This window comes from Salvelinus fontinalis, chromosome 17 (assembly GCF_029448725.1).
Source record: "Salvelinus fontinalis isolate EN_2023a chromosome 17, ASM2944872v1, whole genome shotgun sequence".
Taxonomy (NCBI): domain Eukaryota; kingdom Metazoa; phylum Chordata; class Actinopteri; order Salmoniformes; family Salmonidae; genus Salvelinus; species Salvelinus fontinalis.
Genome location: NC_074681.1, coordinates 3,337,199 through 3,356,731, shown reverse-complemented (window position 1 = coordinate 3,356,731; position 19,533 = coordinate 3,337,199). Strand labels below are relative to the sequence as shown.

Genomic DNA, 19,533 nt, shown 5'->3' with positions numbered 1-19,533 from the left:
GAAATGACATCAACACCTGTGCGTAAGTGTGTGTTTGTGCATCTCTAGACTCCATTACAGAGTCTCTCTACAGGTCATGTCGGACTAGACTGAGACAACAACACTCAGGTCTAGTAGAGCACACAGACAGAGAGAGACAGAGAGTGTGTGTTCCTTGGCAAGACCACAGCAGCATTGCCTGTCTGTCTGACGCACACACACATCTCACTTTCCAACAACTCTTCACCGCAATCTGACTTCCCTGGAGACTGGGTCTCTGATTATTAAGTGACATCACTGTAAACCCGAGTAGTTGGTGTTCGCTCTCTCTCCCCCTCTCTCCCGCTCCCTCTCTCCCCCCCTCCCCCTCCCTCTCTCTCCCTCCCTCTCTCCCTCCCTCTCTCCCCTTCCCTCCCTCCCTCCCTCCCTCTCTCCCCCTCACCCTCCCTCCTCCCTCTCTCTCCCTCAATCAGATACATTAACTGATATACTTTCACTTATAAATAGCACAACACTGAAGGAGAAGCAAAATCAACATGGTGCCAGACTACTACACAAACATAAACAACCCGACACATTAAAACCAGCGCTGTGCACAGCAAGTTATGGCAGGGACAACAGAGCATCGAAAACATGGAAATAACTGCAGAAAAGGAAGACAACAACCACAAGGGCAATCATCTTTCCCAGTGTGCCATTTTTACATGCATTTAAAAACACTCCCACCATCATCTCCCTCGTAAAAAAGGCCTTCTGACCTCAATGGAACTTCCAGGATAAATAACATTTTTATTTTATTTTTTAAATAAAAGAACCCAGTGACTTACTTCTCTGGCAGTGCTTGTGCGTCCAGCAACGTTCGTTGAAGTTCCCATTGATGGTGGTCTGTTGACAGGTAGCCTTGCCTTTGGCCAACGCCCCGGGACACACGTCCCCGCACTCCCTGTCGTTCTTATTTGACACAATATAGTTGTCCTCCACCGTGTCCAGGATCTTGGACCAGTCCAGGGTGGAGAGGTAGCAGAGGTCCGGGTTCTTCTCGATCCTCACCGCTCCTCGGGTGATGTTCATCAGGCTATGGAGACCGATATCCCTGAGCTGCAGCATTTCAAAGAAGACCAGAGCGTAGTTGAAGAACAGGTTGTTACCTCGGATCACAGTGAGGTTGGGGAAGAGGTCTTTGAGACTCTCCATACCGTAGACCCTGAACAGGAGCAGGAAGTCTGTGACCACTGTCAGTTTTGGGTAACTGAGACCCCTGAAGTCCTCGGGCTTGGTCTTGAACATGAGGATGATTTTCAGGTGGCCCTCGATCACTGTGCAGTTCTCCAGGGAGCGCAGGTTGGTCACGTTGTTCCGGATGTCCTTACTGGAGCAGATTCCAGGGGAGACTTCAGGGGAAGAGGAGAAGAGACAAACAAACTGATTAGAGATGGAACTAAGTTAAGGATAGCATACCAAACATAAATCGTCTAACTCAAGACATTTTTTGGTGTGCTGTCCATCTAATTTCTATGGACTTCTTTAACCAATATTCAACAACCAACCACTTTAGAGGAATAACCAGAATGAGCACATTATCTATTATCCTAGTCATGTAAAGTTATTATTTTTGGGGTCACATTAATGATCAGTTAGGCTCCGCAACTAATATACGTCTCAGAGTTCAGCTTTTTACAAATGACATTCTACCTACACTGAGTATAACAAACATTAGGAACACCTTCCTAATAATGAGTTGCACCCCCTTCGGCCAGTCAATTCGTTGGGGGCGTGGAATCTACAAGGTGTCAAAAGCGTTCCACAGGGACGCTGGCACATATTGATTCCAAAGCTTCCCACAGCTGTGTTAAATTTGCTAGATGTCTTTTGGGTGGTGGACCATTCTTGATACACAGGAAACGGTTTCTTCGTGGAAAACCCCAGCAGCGTTGCAGTTCTTGACACAAACTGGTGCACCTGACACCTACTACCATACCCCCCGTTCAAAGGCACTTCAACTTTTTGTCTTGTCCATTCACCCTCTGAATGACACACATACTGTACATAATCCATGTCTCAATGGTCTCGAGGCTTAAAAATTCCTTCTTAAAAACTGTCTCCTCCCCTTCATCTACACTGATTGAAGTGGATTTAACAAGTGACATCAATAAGGGATCATATCTTTCACCTGGTCAGTCCGTCATGGAAAGATATGTGTATATATAGAGAAATAGCCGTAGTTTACCGTGGTTTATTGTTTATTTTTCTTACTACATCTTTATAGGACCTACTTTAAAATACATTCAACCTCAGTCATTAACACACTTGACTTATCTTTATTTCAATACCACTTTATTTATCCCCTCAGGGTAAATAATTGTGTTGTTGTGAATGGTGAATGAATTAACAAGATTAACACGATTAACATAATTAAGAACCCCATAAACCTGATTAAGAAGCTGTCAGTAACTTAAGCAGATTACCGAGAAAATATTTATGATATCTTGGCGAGTTGGCGATCATTTCTACAAATGGGAAACGATTCTCGACTGACTAACATTGATAAATGGTAAAATACAATAGACAGTGGCATGTATTCATGAATACCAAGGGAAGCCAAGCTTCCCAAAATATTTGACCAATAAAAATGATAAAATAATTTCTCATTCTTCTCTCTGCGTTGTCATAATTTTCTGTCAATTCGCAAGCGGCTGAACCTCACTCGAGAAACCATCACTAGCGAGGGAAACAGCGCCCCCTCTGTCTCAGTATGTGTAGCCCATGTATCTGATGCTGTCTGGACAAAACGAGTATAACATGTTGCCGCCGTAGCATTTGATTGATTGATTGATGCCAGCAAGAATTCGGCCTCCCTTGATAAAAGAAAATATATATATTAAAGAATTAGCCAACTGTGGGTTGGCCTGGTGCAGCAAAACACCACCCAAGGGAGGCCAGTTTGGATTTGGCTTCAGATCAATCAAATAACTTCCTAAGCAAAACTTTTTCAGAAAAAGTTTCTGTTCTGCTTGTGTTGATGTCCTGCAGTAGCTAGCTTGCTAAATAGACCCTTTTCTAAGCCATGGATGGAGATGGGGATTTGGATTTATGGTTTTGACTTAATTCTCTGTTAGATTATGACGGCAATTCTGATCTAACCATGAATGAATACGTTGTGCCACTGGCCTGACATGATTGAAGTTCGATACAGCAAAGATAACTGAACTAAATGACTATCGCCCCGTAGCACTCACTTCTGTCATCATGAAGTGCTTTGAGAGACTAGTCAAGGATCATTTCACCGGCCACCCTAGACCCACTTCAGTTTGCATACTGCCCCAACAGGTCCACAGACGACGCAATCGCCATCACATTGCCCTATCTCATCTGGACAAGAGGAATACCTATGTAAGAATGCTGTTCATTGACTATAACTCAGCATTCAACACCATAGTAGCCTCCAAGCTCATCATCAAGTTGGAGGCCCTGGGTCTCAACCCCGCCCTATGCAACTGGGTCCTGGACATTCTGACGGGCCGCCCCCAGGTGGTGAAGGTAGGAAACAACATCTCCACTTCGCTGATCCTCAACACTGGGGCCCCACAAGGGTGTGTGCTCAGCCCCCTCCTGTACTCCCTGTTCACCTACGACTGGGTGGCCATGCACGCATCCAACTCAATCATCAAGTTTGCAGACGACACAACAGTAGTGAGCTTGATTACCAACAACGACGAGACGGCCTACAGCGAGGAGGTGAGGGCCCTCGGAGGAGACGGCCTACAGGGAGGAGGTGAGGGCCCTCGGAGGAGACGGCCTACAGGGAGGAGGTGAGGGCCCTCGGAGGAGACGGCCTAAAGGGAGGAGGTGAGGGCCCTCGGAGGAGACGGCCTACAGGGAGGAGGTGAGGGCCCTCGGAGGAGACGGCCTACAGGGAGGAGGTGAGGGCACTCGGAGGAGACGGCCTACAGGGAGGAGGTGAGGGCACTCGGAGGAGACGGCCTACAGGGAGGAGGTGAGGGCCCTCGGAGGAGACGGCCTACAGGGAGGAGGTGAGGGCCCTCGGAGGAGACGGCCTACAGGGAGGAGGTGAGGGCCCTCGGAGGAGACGGCCTACAGGGAGGAGGTGAGGGCCCTCGGAGGAGACGGCCTACAGGGAGGTGGTGAGGGCCCTCGGAGGAGACGGCCTACAGGGAGGAGGTGAGGGCCCTCGGAGGAGACGGCCTACAGGGAGGTGGTGAGGGCCCTCGGAGGAGACGGCCTACAGGGAGGAGGTGAGGGCCCTCGGAGGAGACGGCCTACAGGGAGGAGGTGAGGGCCCTCGGAGGAGACGGCCTACAGGGAGGAGGTGAGGGCACTCGGAGGAGACGGCCTACAGGGAGGAGGTGAGGGCCCTCGGAGGAGACAGCCTACAGGGAGGAGGTGAGGGCCCTCGGAGGAGACGGCCTACAGCGAGGAGGTGAGGGCCCTCGGAGGAGATGGCCTACAGGGAGGAGGTGAGGGCACTCGGAGGAAAGGAAAAACAACGTCTCACTCAAAGTCAACAAAACAAAGGAGATGATCGTGGACTTCAGGAAAGAGCAGAGGGAGCACCCCCCTATCCACATCGAAGGGACAGCAGTGGAGGTGGAAAATTAAGACAAACTGAAAAGGCCAAAATGATCATCAAGGACAATAACCACCCGAGCCACTACCTGTTCCCACCGCTATCATCCAGAAGGCGAGGTCAGTACAGGTGCATCAAAGCTGGGACAGAGAGAATGAAACACAGCTTCCATCTCAAGGCCATCAGACTGTTAAACAGCCATGGCTAACTCAGAGAGGCTGCAGCCTACATTGAGATCCGATCACTGGCCACTTTAAATAATGACACTTTAATGATTTTTACTTATCTTACATTACTCATATCACATGTAAATACTGTATATACTATCTACTGCATCTTGCCTATGCAGCTCGGCCATCGCTCATCCAAATACTTATATGTACATATTCTCATTCACCCCTTGAGATTGGTGTGTATTAGGTCGTTGTTGGGGAATTGTTAGATTACTTGTTAGATATTACTGCACTGTCAGAACTAGAAGGACAAGCATTTCGCTACACTCGCATTAACATCTGCTAACCATGTGTATGTGACCAATAAAATGTGATTTTGATTTGATTTATGTAACATAGATGTAGTCTAGTAGGCTCATGTTACCTAGCTAGCTGACTTAGCTGGTTCATTGTTGCCCATGCAAGGAAGTTAGGCTACCTAACTAAAATGCTTGCTAGCCTATGACAACAAAAACTAAAAGTGTACTGTGTGACAGAGCCATAGACCATTTCGTCAACATGAAAGAGAGGAGGATGGCGTTCAGCTAGTTTACAAATAGGGGGAGTCAACATTTGTTTTACACACACACACACACACACACACACACACACACACAAACACACACACACACACACACACAATGGACAACCACATGATACTGTATTTAGCAACATTGATTGGACTAAATTGTTTTTGGTATCTTTAAGTTTGTTTTCAGTGTATTAAACAAAGCATATATAGCCCTGTTGATTTGATGTTTAATTGGTGCAGGAATAGCGGAGGCAGGGCTCCTGTTGGCTTTGTGCTGACTCACGGTAACTCTGTGCTTCTAAATCACTAGTTGTTTAGTAACCTCTCGAAAACATGAACTTGCTTGACCATACCGCAGCTGATAGAACTGTGTGTTACATGCAATATTTGCTTTGTGGACTTCACCGGACAGATGTTGCTCTCCGGGTTTTGTGATGAAACAAAGGTAGGTGTAGTTGAATTTATTCCGCCACTGTGTGACTGTTGTCAAGGCCTTATTGTATATTACAGTGACATATGAAGAAATGGGTTATCACACAATTATCACAGCATAGGTTGGAATATGGCTTTGTTACTGGCTTGGCATGGCTTCCTCAGTGATTTTACGCACACACCACTACTGACAATAGATACAGCTAATTCATGAGATGGTTGTACAATACGCTATGCATAGTTCAGAGAAAGATAATTGCACACAGCGAATTGTGTAATATTTGGTCATCTTAAATTGCAAAACCAGTTTTGGGGTAAAGTTATTTTTTTTAATGAGACAAAGACCTAGCATCAAAATAGACCAGAATAGTTGAGATAATAAACTTCATCACAGCAAAATATGTGGTTGTGTGTCTTGATTTGATTAAACCTATGCCTCTGACAGTTAGTTCAGTAACCATATATCTGGCTGTTACCAAAGACATGCTTTTACCCACATTATAATATACAGCACCATTATTGGCTGTTATTACCCAAATTCTAGTATTAAGTGCTGTCATTGGTTGTTGCCCACATTCTATTCTAATACGGAAGTTAGCGCTATCATCAGAGTCAAGTCACTTATTTGGTATGGGGGGCTGAGGCTGTAACTTTTGTAACTAAATCAATACATTAACTAAACACTATAATCTCACCATCCCAGAACAATAATCTCAAGTCATTTGGTCAGCTGCTCAATTTGTGTTACGTAGGTCTGTCCAATTGGGATTCTGCAGGTTTTTATCTTCAACAACTAGCCTAGGTCGATGGATTATAGTGCAGGGATTTGCCTGGAACCTCACGATACGATATTATCACAATACTTAGGTGTCAATTACGAGCATCAGTCAATCTGTAAGAGCCCTTTTCCAAAATTACTAATAGCAGTTCTGAGCAATAAAAAAAAAAAAGTTGATTTAATTGTTTTATTGTTAGACATAAGACTCTCCTCTCAGGTGTGTGTGTACTGGACCTGGGGTCAACTGGTCAGTCAGCTGTGTGTGTACTGGACCTGGGGTCAACTGGTCAGTCAGCTGTGTGTGTACTGGACCTGGGGTCAACTGGTCAGTCAGCTGTGTGTGTACTGGACCTGGGGTCAACTGGTCAGTCAGCTGTGTGTGTACTGGACCTGGGGTCAACTGGTCAGTCAGCTGTGTGTGTACTGGACCTGGGGTCAACTGGTCAGTCAGCTGTGTGTGTACTGGACCTGGGGTCAACTGGTCAGTCAGCTGTGTGTGTACTGGACCTGGGGTCAACTGGTCAGTCAGCTGTGTGTGTACTGGACCTGGGGTCAACTGGTCAGTCAGGTGTGTGTGTACTGGACCTGGGGTCAACTGGTCAGTCAGCTGTGTGTGTACTGGACCTGGGGTCAACTGGTCAGTCAGGTGTGTGTGTACTGGACCTGGGGTCAACTGGTCAGTCAGCTGTGTGTGTACTGGACCTGGGGTCAACTGGTCAGTCAGCTGTGTGTGTACTGGACCTGGGGTCAACTGGTCAGTCAGGTGTGTGTGTACTGGACCTGGGGTCAACTGGTCAGTCAGCTGTGTGTGTACTGGACCTGGGGTCAACTGGTCAGTCAGCTGTGTGTGTACTGGACCTGGGGTCAACTGGTCAGTCAGGTGTGTGTGTGTACTGGACCTGGGGTCAACTGGTCAGTCAGGTGTGTGTGTACTGGACCTGGGGTCAACTGGTCAGTCAGCTGTGTGTGTACTGGACCTGGGGTCAACTGGTCAGTCAGGTGTGTGTGTACTGGACCTGGGGTCAACTGGTCAGTCAGGTGTGTGTGTACTGGACCTGGGGTCAACTGGTCAGTCAGCTGTGTGTGTACTGGACCTGGGGTCAACTGGTCAGTCAGCTGTGTGTGTACTGGACCTGGGGTCAACTGGTCAGTCAGCTGTGTGTGTACTGGACCTGGGGTCAACTGGTCAGTCAGCTGTGTGTGTACTGGACCTGGGGTCAACTGGTCAGTCAGCTGTGTGTGTACTGGACCTGGGGTCAACTGGTCAGTCAGCTGTGTGTGTACTGGACCTGGGGTCAACTGGTCAGTCAGGTGTGTGTGTACTGGACCTGGGGTCAACTGGTCAGTCAGGTGTGTGTGTACTGGACCTGGGGTCAACTGGTCAGTCAGCTGTGTGTGTACTGGACCTGGGGTCAACAGGTCAGTCAGGTGTGTGTGTACTGGACCTGGGATCAACTGGTCAGTCAGCTGTGTGTGTACTGGACCTGGGGTCAACTGGTCAGTCAGCTGTGTGATAGGTGAAGGGGAGAGCATTTTATTTATTTAACTAGGCAAGTCAGTTAAGAACAAATTCTTATTTACAATGAGGGTCTACCAAAAGGCAAAAGTCCTCCTGCGGGGACGGGGACCTGGGATTAAAATAAATCAATAAATACAATATAAATATAGTACAAAACATACATCACAACAAGAGAGAGACAACACTACATAAAGCGAGACCTAAGACGACAACATAGCAAGGCAGCAACACATAACACAGCATGGTCGCAACACAACATGATAACATGGTAGCAGAATAAAACATGGTACAAACATTATTGGGCACAGACAACAGCACATAGGGCAAGAAAGTAGAGACAGCAATACATCACACAAAGCAGCCCCAACTGTCAGTAAGAGTGTCCATGACTGAGTCTTTGAATGAAGAGATTGAGATAAAACTGTCCAGTTTGAGTGTTTGTTGCAGCTCGTTCCAGTCGCTAGCTGCAGCGAACTGAAGAGGAGCGACTCAGGGATGTGTGTGCTTTGGGGACCTTTAACAGAATGTGACTGGCAGAACGGGTGTTGTATGTGGAGGATGAGGCCTCTAGTAGATATCTCAGATATGGGGGAGTGAGGCCTAAGAGGGTTTTATAAATAAGCATCAACCAGTGTGTCTTGCAACGGGTATACAGTCGTGGCCAAAAGTTTTGAGAATGACACAAATATTAATTAATTATGAATTAATTAATTTTCAATAAGTCTGCTGCCTCAGTTTGTATGATGGATATGTGCATATACTCCAGAATGTTATGAAGGGTGATCAGATGAATTGCAATTAATTACAAAGTCCCTCTTTGCCATGCAAATGAACTGAATCCCCAAAAACATTTCCACTGCATTTCAGCCCTGCTACAAAAGGACCAGCTGACATCATGGCAGTGATTCTCTCGTTAACACAGGTGTGAGTGTTGACGAGCACAAGGCTGGAGATCACTCTGTCATGATGACTGAGTTCGAATAAGAGACTGGAAGTTTCAAACGGAGGGTGGTGCTTGGAATCATTGTTCTTCCTCTGTCAAACATGGTTACCTGGAAGGAAACACGTGCCGTCATCATTGCTTTGCACAAAAAGTTCTTCACAGCAAGGAAATTGCTGCCAGTAAGATTGCACCTAAATCAACCATTTATCGGATCATCAAGAACTTCAAGGAGAGCAGTTCAATTGTTGTGACGACGGCTTCAGGGCTCCCAAGAAAGTCCAGCAAGCGCCAGGGCCGTCACCTAAAGTTGATTCAGCTGCGGGATCGGGGCAACACCAGTACAGAGCTTGCTCAGGAATGGCAGCAGGCCGGTGTGAGTGCATTTGCACGCACAGTGAGGCGAAGACTTTTGGAGGATGGCCTGGTGTCAAGAAGGGCAGCAAAGAAGCCACTTCTCTCCAGAAAAAACATCAGGGACAGACTGATATTCTGCAAAAGGTACAGGGATTGGACTGCTGAGGCCTGGGGTAATGTCATTTTCTCTGATGAATCCCCTTTCCGATTGTTTGGGGCATCCGGAAAAAAGCTTGTCCGGAGAAGACAAGGTGAGCGCTACCATCAGTCCTGTGTCATGCCAACAGTAAAGCATCCTGAGACCATTCATGTGTGGGGTTGCTTCTCAGCCAAGGAAGAGGGCTTACTCACAATTTTGCCTAAGAACACAGCCATCAATGAAGAATGGTACCAACACATCCTCCAAGAGCAACTTCTCCCAACCATCCAGGAACAGTTTGGTGACGAACAATGCCCTTTCCAGCATGATGGAGCACCTTGCCATAAGGCAAAAGTGGCTCGGGGAACAAAACATCGATATTTTGGGTCCATGGCCAGGAAACTCCCCAGACCTTAATCCCATTGAGAATTTGTAGTCAATCCTCAAGAGGTGGGTGGACAAACAAAACCCCACAAATTCTGACAAACTCCAAGCATTGATTATGTAAGAATGGGCTGCCGTCAGTCAGGATGTGGCCCAGAAGTTAATTGGCAGCATGCCAGGGCGGATTGCAGAGGTCTTGAAAAAGAAGGGTCAACACTGCAAATATTGACTCTGCATCAACTTCATGTAATTGTCAATAAAAGCCTTTGACACTTATGAAATGCTTGCAATTATACTTCAGTATTCCATAGTAACATCTGACAAAAATATCTAAAGACACTGAAGCAGCAAACTTTGTGAAAATTAATATTTGTGTCATTCTCAAAACTTTTGGCCACGACTGCACAGAGATGACCAGTTTACAGAGGAGAATAGAGTGCAGTGATGTGTTCTATAAGAAGCATTGGTGGCAAATCTGATGGCCGAATGGTAAAGAACATCTAGCCGCTCGAGAGCACCCTTACCTGCCGATCTATAAATTATATCTACGTAATCTAGCATGGGTAAGATGGTCATCTGAATCAGTGTTAATTTGGCAGCATACTGGTCAGTCAGGTGTGTGATACAGTAGGTGAAGGAGATAGCATACTGGTCAGTCCGGTGTGTGATAGGTGAAGGAGATAGCATACTGGTCAGTCAGGTGTGTGATAGGGGCTAGCATACTGGTCAGTCAGGTGTGTGATAGGGGCTAGCAGCATACTGGTCAGTCAGGTGTGTGATAGGGGCTAGCAGCATACTGGTCAGTCAGGTGTGTGATAGGGGCTAGCAGCATACTGGTCAGTCAGGTGTGTGATAGGGGCTAGCATACTGGTCAGTCAGGTGTGTGATAGGGGCTAGCAGCATACTGGTCAGTCAGGTGTGTGATAGGGGCTAGCATACTGGTCAGTCAGGTGTGTGATAGGGGCTAGCATACTGGTCAGTCAGGTGTGTGATAGGGGCTAGCATACTGGTCAGTCAGGTGTGTGATAGGGGCTAGCATACTGGTCAGTCAGGTGTGTGATAGGGGCTAGCATACTGAGCAGAGTCCTACAACTCTTTATGACAGGAGTTAAGATCTTGTGTTGCCGGACATACACAGAGAAGAGAGCGAGAGATAGTAAAATAGAGAAAGAGAGTAAAACAGAGAAAGAGAGAGAAGAGATAGTAAAACAGAGAAAGAGAGAAGAGATAGTTAAACAGAGAAAGGGAGAGTGATACTGAAGGAGTGAAGCGGAAGTGCTGAAACATGAGGAGGACAGTGGGGTTGTGGTGTGTCAGGGTGGCAGTAAACTGAACCAGACAGAGATAGATACACAGGGAGGGACAGGCAGTCAGTGACCCCAGAAAGCAGTCAGTCAGCCAGCCAGCCAGTGACCCCTGGAAAGCCAGGCCACCACAGATACACCCAGTTCCCAGCAGAAATGTGTCCCTTCCTGTGTCCCAAATGAAATCCTATTCCCTATATAGAGTCTTAAGGGCGATGGTCAACAGTAGGATACCATTTGGGACAGACCTCTCTCTGCCAGAGCCAGGCACAGTAGTATTTATATCCCAGCATTCCCAATTGAGAATCTAATCCAGTCCAGTGTGGTGACAGTGACTAGCGTTGGAAAGTGGACAAGTGCAGTCTTGGTGGAACGTAGAAAACTATATAGGGAATAGGGTGCACTGTTGGATGATAGGGTTTGCCTGGCCACAGCTGATCAGAACTGGAGGCCCAATTGAACTAGATAACTCCGGTAATTATTGAGAGACAAATGATTCACCTGTATCAGAATCAAATGATGATTCATCTGTACGAGAATCAAATGGTGATTCACCTGTACCAGAATCTATATGGCAATTCACCTGTACCAGAATCTATAATGGTGAGTCACCTGTAGCAGAATCTTTATTGTGATTCACCTGTACCAGAATCTTTATTATGATTCACCTGTACCCGAATCTTTATTATGATTCACCTGTACCCGAATCCTTATTATGATTCACCTGTACCCGAATCTTTATTATGATTCACCTGTACCCGAATTTTTATTATGATTCACCTGTACCCGAATCTTTATTATGATTCACCTGTACCCGAATCTTTATTATGATTCACCTGTACCCGAATCTTTATTATGATTCACCTGTAGCCAAATCTTTATTGTGATTCACCTGTACCAGAATCTTTATTGTGATTCACCTGTACCAGAATCTTTATTGTGATTCACCTGTACCAGAATCTTTATTGTGATTCACCTGTACCAGAATCTTTATTGTGAATCACCTGTACCAGAATCTTTATTGTAAATCACCTGTACCAGAATCTTTATTGTGAATCACCTGTACCAGAATCTTTATTGTGATTCACCTGTACCAGAATCTTTATTGTGAATCACCTGTACCAGAATCTTTATTATGATTCACCTGTACCAGAATCTTTATTATGATTTACCTGTACCAGAATCCTTATTATGATTCACCTGTACCCGAATCTTTATTATGATTCACCTGTACCCGAATCTTTATTATGATTCACCTGTACCCGAATCTTTATTATGATTCACCTGTACCCGAATCTTTATTATGATTCACCTGTAGCAGAATCTTTATGATGATTCACCTGTACCAGAATCCTTATGATGATTCACCTGTACCAGAATCCTTATGATGATTCACCTGTACCAGAATCCTTATGATGATTCACCTGTACCAGAATCCTTATGATGATTCACCTGTACCAGAATCCTTATGATGATTCACCTGTACCAGAATCCTTATGATGATTCACCTGTACCAGAATCTTTATGATGATTCACCTGTACCAGAATCTTTATGATGATTCACCTGTACCAGAATCTTTATGATGATTCACCTGTACCAGAATCTTTATGATGATTCACCTGTACCAGAATCTTTATGATGATTCACCTGTACCAGAATCTTTGATGATTCACCTGTACCAGAATCTTTGATGATTCACCTGTACCAGAATCTTTCATGATTCACCTGTATCAGAATCTTTATGATGATTCACCTGCACCAAAATCTTTATGATGATTCACCTGCACCAGAATCTTTATTATGATTCACCTGTACCAGAATCTTTATTATGATTCACCTGTACCAGAATCTGTATTATGATTCACCTGTACCCGAATCTTTATTATGATTCACCTGTACCCAAATCTTTATTATGATTTACCTGTACCCAAATCTTTATTATGATTCACCTGTACCAGAATCTTTATTATGATTCACCTGTACCAGAATCTTTATTGTGATTCACCTGTACCAGAATCTTTATTGTGAATCACCTGTACCAGAATCTTTATTGTGAATCACCTGTACCAGAATCTTTATTGTGAATCACCTGTACCAGAATCTTTATTGTGAATCACCTGTACCAGAATCTTTATTGTGAATCACCTGTACCAGAATCTTTATTGTGATTCACCTGTACCAGAATCTTTATTGTGATTCACCTGTACCAGAATCTTTATTGTGAATCACCTGTACCAGAATCTTTATTATGATTCACCTGTACCAGAATCCTTATTATGATTCACCTGTACCCGAATCTTTATTATGATTCACCTGTACCAGAATCTTTATTATGATTCACCTGTAGCAGAATCTTTATTATGATTCACCTGTAGCAGAATCTTTATTATGATTCACCTGTACCAGAATCCTTATTATGATTCACCTGTACCAGAATCCTTATTATGATTCACCTGTACCAGAATCCTTATTATGATTCACCTGTACCAGAATCTTTATGATTCACCTGTACCAGAATCTTGATGATTCACCTGTACCAGAATCTTTATGATGATTCACCTGTACCAGAATCTTTATGATGATTCACCTGCACCAGAATCTTTATGATGATTCACCTGTACCAGAATCTTTATGATGATTCACCTCTACCAGAATCTTTATGATTCACCTGTACCAGAATCTTTATGATGATTCACCTGTACCAGAATCTTTGATGATTCACCTGTACCAGAATCTTTGATGATTCACCTGTATCAGAATCTTTATGATGATTCACCTGCACCAGAATCTTTATTATGATTCACCTGTACCAGAATCTGTATTATGATTCACCTGTACCAGAATCTGATGATGATGATTCCAGTGTTTCACCCATATGTATAACTCGTAATAAAAATAAACAGGGGGGGGCGGTATAATGGGGCAATAGATTTTTCAATAAGATCATCTTTGAGATCTAACAATCACCCCCCCCCCCCCCCCCCAAACAAAATAGACAGTGGGATTCTAAAATTCCCAAAATACCAAAATGTAATTTGACTTGAATAAAAATACTTGCTGTATGCCTACATGCACTGAACTATGCTGCAGTAAACAAATTGTGTTGCCATGACAAAGTATCCCACTAGGCACACCACCTCATGTCAACGTGGAGAATTGGGTAATATTAGGTAGATACGTCGATCAATGAGATTCCAAACTATTGTCACCCACTAAAAAAATACAGCCAAAAGTTTATTGAATTCCCAATGTGTTATCACGATGCTTTAAACCATCTTAAAAACACAACAAAGTTCAAACAGGAATACAATGTCAGCTATGTTGTATTTATACAACAACTTAATGTGTTATTACTGTGCTTCATCTAATAGTACTACCACATGACCCGATTTGCGGTTTGTTGAGATTACATTAAAAAGTACATGTTGCAAGTGATCAATGCCATTTGAAATTCTGTTCAGATTCTTTCAGCAATTGTGAAGATTTCCACAGACACTTTCTATGATTACATAAGACGACATTTATTGTTACAGTAACCTCAAAATGTGGTCATGGATGTGTTACTTTAATTTACTTATTTATATATATAATATTTTTACCCCTTTCTCCCAAATTTCGTTGTATCCAATTGGTAGTTACAGTCTTGTCTCATTGCTGCAACTCCCGTACGGACTCGGGAGAGGCGAAGGTCGAGAGCCGTCCGTCCTTCGAAACACAACCCAACCAAGCCACACTGCTTCTTGACGCAATACCTGCTTAACCCGGAAGCCAGCCGCACCAATGTGTCGGAGGAAACACCGTATATCTTGTGACCGTGTCAGCGTCCGGCCCGCCACAGGATTCGTTAGAGCGCGATGGGACAAAGACATCCATGCTGGCCAAACCTTCCCCTAACCCGGACGCCGCTGGGCCAATTGTGCGCCGCCCCATGGGTCTCCGGGTTACGGCTGCCTGCGACAGAGCCTGGACTCGAACCAGGATCTCTGGTGGCACAGCTAGCAACTGCGATGCAGTGCCTTAGACCACCGCGCCACTCGAGAGGCGTGTAACTCATTTTAAGGTTGAATAAATACTGTTACTTAGTTTGTAAGACATTCAATAACCTAATATTAAGCCCGTCTTACAAAAGTAATATTGAATTATGTTTGGTTGACAACACAACCAAATATTAACATTCAAAAGGAGATGGATCTTCTGCTTGGATAGCTACATCGGAGCCAATTCTTTAAATGTTATTTTTTTGGTTGAGATGGAGAAGTGAATGCAACATATTTAATACTAACTTGTAGATTCCATTTGAAATCAAACGAAGCTTGAAAACCTATATGTATTGTGGGCTGAATTTAAACAACAGCTGTTGATGACTTCCCAAATGCTACAGTATATATTCCTAAATAGTATTATTTATGATACATGATTGATAGAGTATGGTTACCCCCCCAGGCGTACGCGCAATGCCAGAGGCTTCTGAATTTAATCAGAAGCCACTGTCAGGTTTCTGGATCGGGCTGCGCTCAGAGTATCCTGCCTTGGCAAATCGCCCTGTTAAGACACTGATGCCTTTTGCAACCACGTACCTATGTGAGAGTGGATTCTCGGCAGTCACTAGCATGAAAACTAAATACAGGCACAGACTGTGTGTGGGAAATGATTTAATACGGAGACTCTCTCCAATACAACCCAACATTGCAGAATTATGAGTATATTTTCAAGCACACCCTTTTCATTAACCTGTGATGAGTTATTCACAATGTTTTGATGAACAAATAATGTTTTATATGTAAGATGGTTAAAGAGCAAAATTATTAATTATTATTATATTATTATTTGTGCCCTGGTCCTATAAGAGCTTTTTGTCACTTCCCACGAGCCAGGTTGTGACAAAAACACACACACTCATTCTTATGTTTATTAAATGTATTGTATAGTGTGTGTGTGGCAGGCTTACAACAATGGCAAAAAGCAACATTTGAGAAAGCGCTGACCCTGGTGCTAGAGGGGGTACAGCTGGAGGTTGAATGTTTTGAAGGGGTACGGGACTAGAAACAGTTTGTGAACCACTGGGCTCCATGATGGAAGCTTTCATTCATATGACTAAACTATTTTTATTTTTTATTGCACGGGACAGACAGCCCCTGAAGACGGCACGGACAGACAGCTCCTGAAGACGGCACGGACAGACAGCCCCTGAAGACGGCACGGACAGACAGCCCCTGAAGACGGCACGGACAGACAGCCCCTGAAGACGGCACGGACAGACAGCCCCTGAAGACGGCACGGACAGAGAGCCCCTGAAGACGGCACGGACAGACAGCCCCTGAAGACGGCACGGACAGCACAGGTTGACCATAAAGGCAGCCAAGTAAATAAAATTCATTAGTATACGTAGTATAAACCGCCCAACAGGATTGTTATTTTAATGTGTTACCATTTCCTTTTTGCTAATTCATTCTTACTTTTTAACTCTGCATTGTTGGTTAAGGGCTCGTGAAGTAAGCATTTCACTGTAAGGTCTACACCCGTTTTATTCGGCATGTGACAAATACAATTTGATTTTATTTAAAGTAAAAATAAAAAGGAAATAAAATAAAAAATAGTTTTTATATTATTAAAAAGCGATTGTCAATAATGTTTTCTAGGTGGGGGACCCTCAGAGGAAGAAGGCCATACCTTGCCGGTCGGTCCCTGGCACAAGGCTGCTGTAGAACAACCAGGAACGAACAACTGTCACAGACGTAACTGAGTTAATGGACTGCCAGTGGGTGTTCACATCCTACTCTATCCATAACACTGCAGGTAGTCCAGCCTAGGGCTGCCTGCGACCTTAGTGGCACCCTATTCTCTATATAGGGCCATTCTTTTGACCAGGGACCATGGGGAATAGGGTGCCACTTGAGGAGCAGTCTAGCTGTTAAGAGTCCTTCCTATCAACAGGGGGAAAGGAACATCACACAAACCAATGGGGTTACCATGGAAACCACCATGCTCTCTCTGTCTCTCCCCCTGGCTTACTCTTCATTAGTGTTGAGAAGAGAACATGGATTGCTCATAGACAGACAGGACAAAGAGGACAATGCTGGGGGCTGGAAGACTAACCGACACACACACACAGTTTGAGAGGGATCCCTGCAGCCCCCCAAACAATTGTGCTTGCCAAAACAAAATGTTATTTTGTGTTGTTGTTGAAAGAAAGTGCCCCTATTGTGTACTGTATACCTGATATGGTACAGGAAAGGTATGAAAAACTGGATACCACCCAACCCTAACACACACACACACACACAGACAGACAAATGCTTGGGGCTGCTGGACTAATTGAGACACATTGAGAGTCTGTGCCTCTGATGCAAGGTTATTATAATGAAGGACAACTGAAACAAAAAACACATTTCATAAACTTAAATAAAACAATTAAATGATTAATCTTTGACTCCAAAACAAAACCAAAATAAATCAAAAACCATCATGAACTATGAACTCTGTTCAGTTTGAGTTTTTTCTTCTTCTGAACTTGGGGCAAAAATCTAAGTGTTTTCAAGGTTCTTTGGGGGTTTTTCCCCCCTAAGGCCGAGGCTGACAGAATGACAACGCAAACAGTCATTCTGCAATGTTCTTCTAGTAAAGGTTTTATGAATGATATTTTCGGTGGACATTTTTCAAAGTAGTCATTGTCCATACAGTTGTATGGTTTGTTTAACTTCGCAACCATTGGTTTTTGTTTGACAAACATTTTCAAGTGACAAATCTGAGTCTCAACATCATTCTGTGACTGTGGAATAGCCCATTGTCTGTGATTAGAGAAGTCAAACAGCTCTGTGTGATTAAATTATAATTTCTCTCTAAAGTAGAGGAGTTTTGATGAATATAAATATATTATTTTTCTATATCTAAATAAGAAAACCAAGAAAATATTCCGGGGAGCTGCAGCAGTACAGCTGTCCTGAAATGAACCTCCCGGGCGAAGATATCAAAAGAAACCACAAACCAACCACATAATGGCGGTTCTGTGGCTTCTAATTCACTTTAAAAACACTCACCGTTTAGACAAGAACATGGCACAAAACTCCTGGAACAGAAAGCACTCCTCTGCAATGCATTTAGATAATTTATTCATAGTACATGAAGATACTAAGATGTGTTACAGTAAAACTGCCATGAAAATGACATCGCACGTCTGAATATTAGTCTCAAATGTGTTGGTACCCTTCCACAAAAAAAAACCCAAATACACAATATTCTCTGAAATAACTTGAAACTGACTAAAGTAATTGGCATCCACCATTGATTATTCCATATTTAATAGAAAATCAGACTTTGCTTTAGATTTTTTATTAAAACATAATATTGTAAATAATAAAACAAATGAAAATGTTCTTATCCATTCTTGGGTGCTTTTAGCTGTGTGTATATTGAGTCATTATCCTGTTGGAGGACCCATGACCTCAGACTGAGACAGAGCTTTCTGACACTGGGCAGTACGTTTCGCTCCAGAACGCCTTGATAGTCTTGAGATTTCATTGTGTCCTGCACAGATTCAATGCACCGTGGGCCAGGCGCAGCAAAGCGGTCCCAAAACAGAACCTAGCCTCCTCCATGCTTCACTGTAGGTATGGTGTGTTCTTTTCTTTGAAAGCTACATTTTTTCATCTGTGAATATAGAGCTGATGTGACTTGCCAAACAGCGCCAGTTGTGACTCATCTGTCCAAAGGACATCCCCCCCAGGATTGTGGCTTGTCAATATGCATTTTAGCAAATTCCAGTCTGGCTTTTTTATGTTTTTCTTTGAAAAGTGGAGTCCTCCTGGGTCTTCTTCCATGGAGCACACTTTCACTCAAAAAGCCACGGATGGTGCGTTCAGAAAATGAAGTACCTTCACCTTGTATCTCTTTGGCAGTTATCCTTGGTTCTTTTTCTACCATTCGCACTATCCTTCTGTTCAATCTGGGGTTGATTTGCATTTAAACGTGTTAACCCTCGCAGGGCTGCAGGCCCAGACGGCATTCCCAGCCGCGTCCTCAGAGCATGCGCAGACCAGCTGGCTGGTGTGTTTACGGACATATTCAATCAAACCTTATCCCAGTCTGCTGTTCCCACATGCTTCAAGAGGGCCACCATTGTTCCTGTTCCTAAGAAAGCTAAGGTAACTGAGCTAAATGACTATCGTTCCGTAGCACTCACTTCCGTCATCACGAAGTGCTTTGAGAGACTAGTCAAGGACCATATCACCTCCACCCTACCTAACACCCTAGACCCACTCCAATTTGCTTACCGCCTCAACAGGTCCACAGACGACGCAATCATACTGCGAGGAATACCTATGTAAGAACGCTGTTCATCGACTACAGCTAGGCACTTAACACCATAGTACAT

The 19,533-nt window shown here is 44.1% G+C and overlaps 1 protein-coding gene and 1 long non-coding RNA gene across 3 annotated transcripts in view; one reads left to right on the top strand and one right to left on the bottom strand.

The window, feature by feature from the left end:
- Positions 1–19,533, bottom strand: part of LOC129813579 (insulin receptor-like) — a 131,483-nt gene that overhangs the window by 95,537 nt on the left and 16,413 nt on the right. For both annotated transcript variants that reach the window (XM_055865901.1, XM_055865902.1), the window contains exon 2: positions 807–1,370. In XM_055865901.1, the coding sequence (XP_055721876.1) occupies positions 807–1,370 (564 nt within the window). The remainder of the gene's footprint in view (positions 1–806; positions 1,371–19,533) is intronic.
- Positions 5,667–16,941, top strand: LOC129813580 (uncharacterized). The gene is made up of 3 exons (XR_008753178.1): positions 5,667–5,753; positions 16,291–16,524; positions 16,802–16,941. It is a non-coding gene; the product is annotated as an uncharacterized LOC129813580 (long non-coding RNA).